Source organism: Priapulus caudatus, unplaced genomic scaffold (genome assembly GCF_000485595.1).
Source record: "Priapulus caudatus unplaced genomic scaffold, Priapulus_caudatus-5.0.1 Scaffold3133, whole genome shotgun sequence".
NCBI classification, from domain to species: Eukaryota; Metazoa; Priapulida; class Priapulimorpha; order Priapulimorphida; family Priapulidae; genus Priapulus; species Priapulus caudatus.
The window spans coordinates 7,422-9,396 of NW_014580194.1; the positions used below are offsets into that span (position 1 = coordinate 7,422).

Consider the following 1,975-nt stretch of genomic DNA (forward strand, 5'->3'; position numbering starts at 1 on the left):
GCCGTAGATGATTCGACGTAGTAGTGACTTAGCGCGCTACCGACGCCATCTGTTGGCAGTCACGAGCATTAATGCGGTGTTTCTGGTCGGCAGGGCAACGTGCGACCGGCGCAGCTGCTGTGCCCACAGGCGTACACGTGGAACCCGCTCGCAGCCAGCGTACCGAAGCTAGACGCGAACAAGTACAGCCGGCTGGACGATAGTGACTGCGGTGAGTGACCGCCTCACACCCAGCCTGTACCTAGCAGTGACCCCTCACCCTGCCTCACACCCAGCCTGTACCTAGCAGTGACCCCTCACCCTGCCTCTGTACCTAGTGACCGAGTGACCGTTAACACCCAGCTTGTATATAGTACTAACCCCTTACACCCATCTAGCCCCACACAGCCCCACCAACCCTGTACCTAGTAGTAAGACGACCCATGCACTCAGTCGGGGCGACCCCTGCACTCAGTCAGGGTGACCCTTGCACTCAGTCGGGGCGACCCCTGCACTCAGTCGGGGCGACCCCTGCACTCAGTCAGGGTGACCGCTGCACTCAGTCCGGGCGACCCCTGCACTCAGTCGGGGAGACCCCTGCACTCAGTCGGGGCGACTTTTGCACTCAGTCGGGGCGACCCTTGCACTCAGTCAGGGCGACCGCTGTGCGCAGTCGGGGAGACCCTTGCACTCAGTCGGGGCGACCCCTGCACTCAGTCGGGGAGACCCTTGCACTCAGTCAGGGCGACCCCTGCGCGCAGTCGGGGCGACCCCTGCACTCAGTCGGGGCGACCCCTGCACTCAGTCGGGGAGACCCCTGCACTCAGTCGGGGCGACCCCTCGTCTCGCGATACTCCACAACGTAAAACACATTGCGTCTGATCTCCGCGCTGCCGTTTCCCCGCAGAGGACGCTCACGGCCAGGTGGCGCTGGCGTCGGTCGGCGTTCTCTACAAGCGAACGGCCATGCGCTACGCCACCTACGCCGTCTACAGCGGGGGCGCCACCGATGCCTCGGAGGTGAGCGAGTACGCGCGATTGGTCGGTCGGCCGTGCGCCGCCAGCATGCTGCTGTACCGGTCCGACGCCGCCGCCACCAGGGGGAGCCACGACGAGGAGGATGACGACAGCTCGGACGACTGAGCCGGACGGCGCCACCTGGGAGCCGCGTGCAGAAGCTGTGATTTCGACCCGCATTTGTTTTTTGTCATTAACGGCAGCAGCGATGGCGATCTCATATATATATATACTCGTGCATATAAATTATATACTCACACACACACATATATATAATCTATATATATATGTATATATATATGTATGTATATGTATATATATATATATATATGTATAAATATATATGTATGTATATATATATATATATGTATGTATATGTATATATATATGTGTGTATATGTATATATATGGATATATATATATATATATCATTAGTTCGCAGTAGTGGCTTGTGTGATACGTAATCGTTGACGCGATATATAGGACGGCGTAAACGTCTTATTAGTGATGGCGATATTATATATAAAATATATATATAATATATATATAATAGACGGCGTAATACGTCTTTAGTGATGCGATATATATATATATATATATATATATATATAATATATATATAATAGACGGCGGTAATCAGTCTTTAGTGATGGCGAATCATATATATTATATATAATATAATACTTATAATAAGACGGCGTAATACGTCTTTAGTGATGCGATATATATATATAGTCATATATATATATATATATATATAATAGACGGCGTAATACGTCATTGGTGATGCAGCGTGTGTCCGCACGGATGGTTATACGTGTAATATGATACGATATACAATGGAATACCTATGGATTTGAGTTACATTTCTAAAATTCTAGATACCTATAGACACATGTCTTGGCTATACTCTCTGTGAATATTGAGTTTATTGACGCACGATTAGTCAATGTATTAGCAAATATATGCGCGCGGAAGT

General features: G+C 49.6%; 1 protein-coding gene across 2 annotated transcripts in view; it reads left to right on the plus strand.

Annotated features, from left to right (window-relative positions):
- Positions 1 to 1,248, plus strand: part of LOC106819303 (arginyl-tRNA--protein transferase 1-like) — an 8,561-nt gene extending 7,313 nt beyond the window's left edge. For both annotated transcript variants that reach the window (XM_014823949.1, XM_014823948.1), the window contains one exon: positions 887 to 1,248. In XM_014823949.1, the coding sequence (XP_014679435.1) occupies positions 887 to 1,122 (236 nt within the window). In that variant the 3' untranslated portion in view covers positions 1,123 to 1,248. The remainder of the gene's footprint in view (positions 1 to 886) is intronic.
- Positions 1,249 to 1,975: the final 727 nt, after the last annotated feature.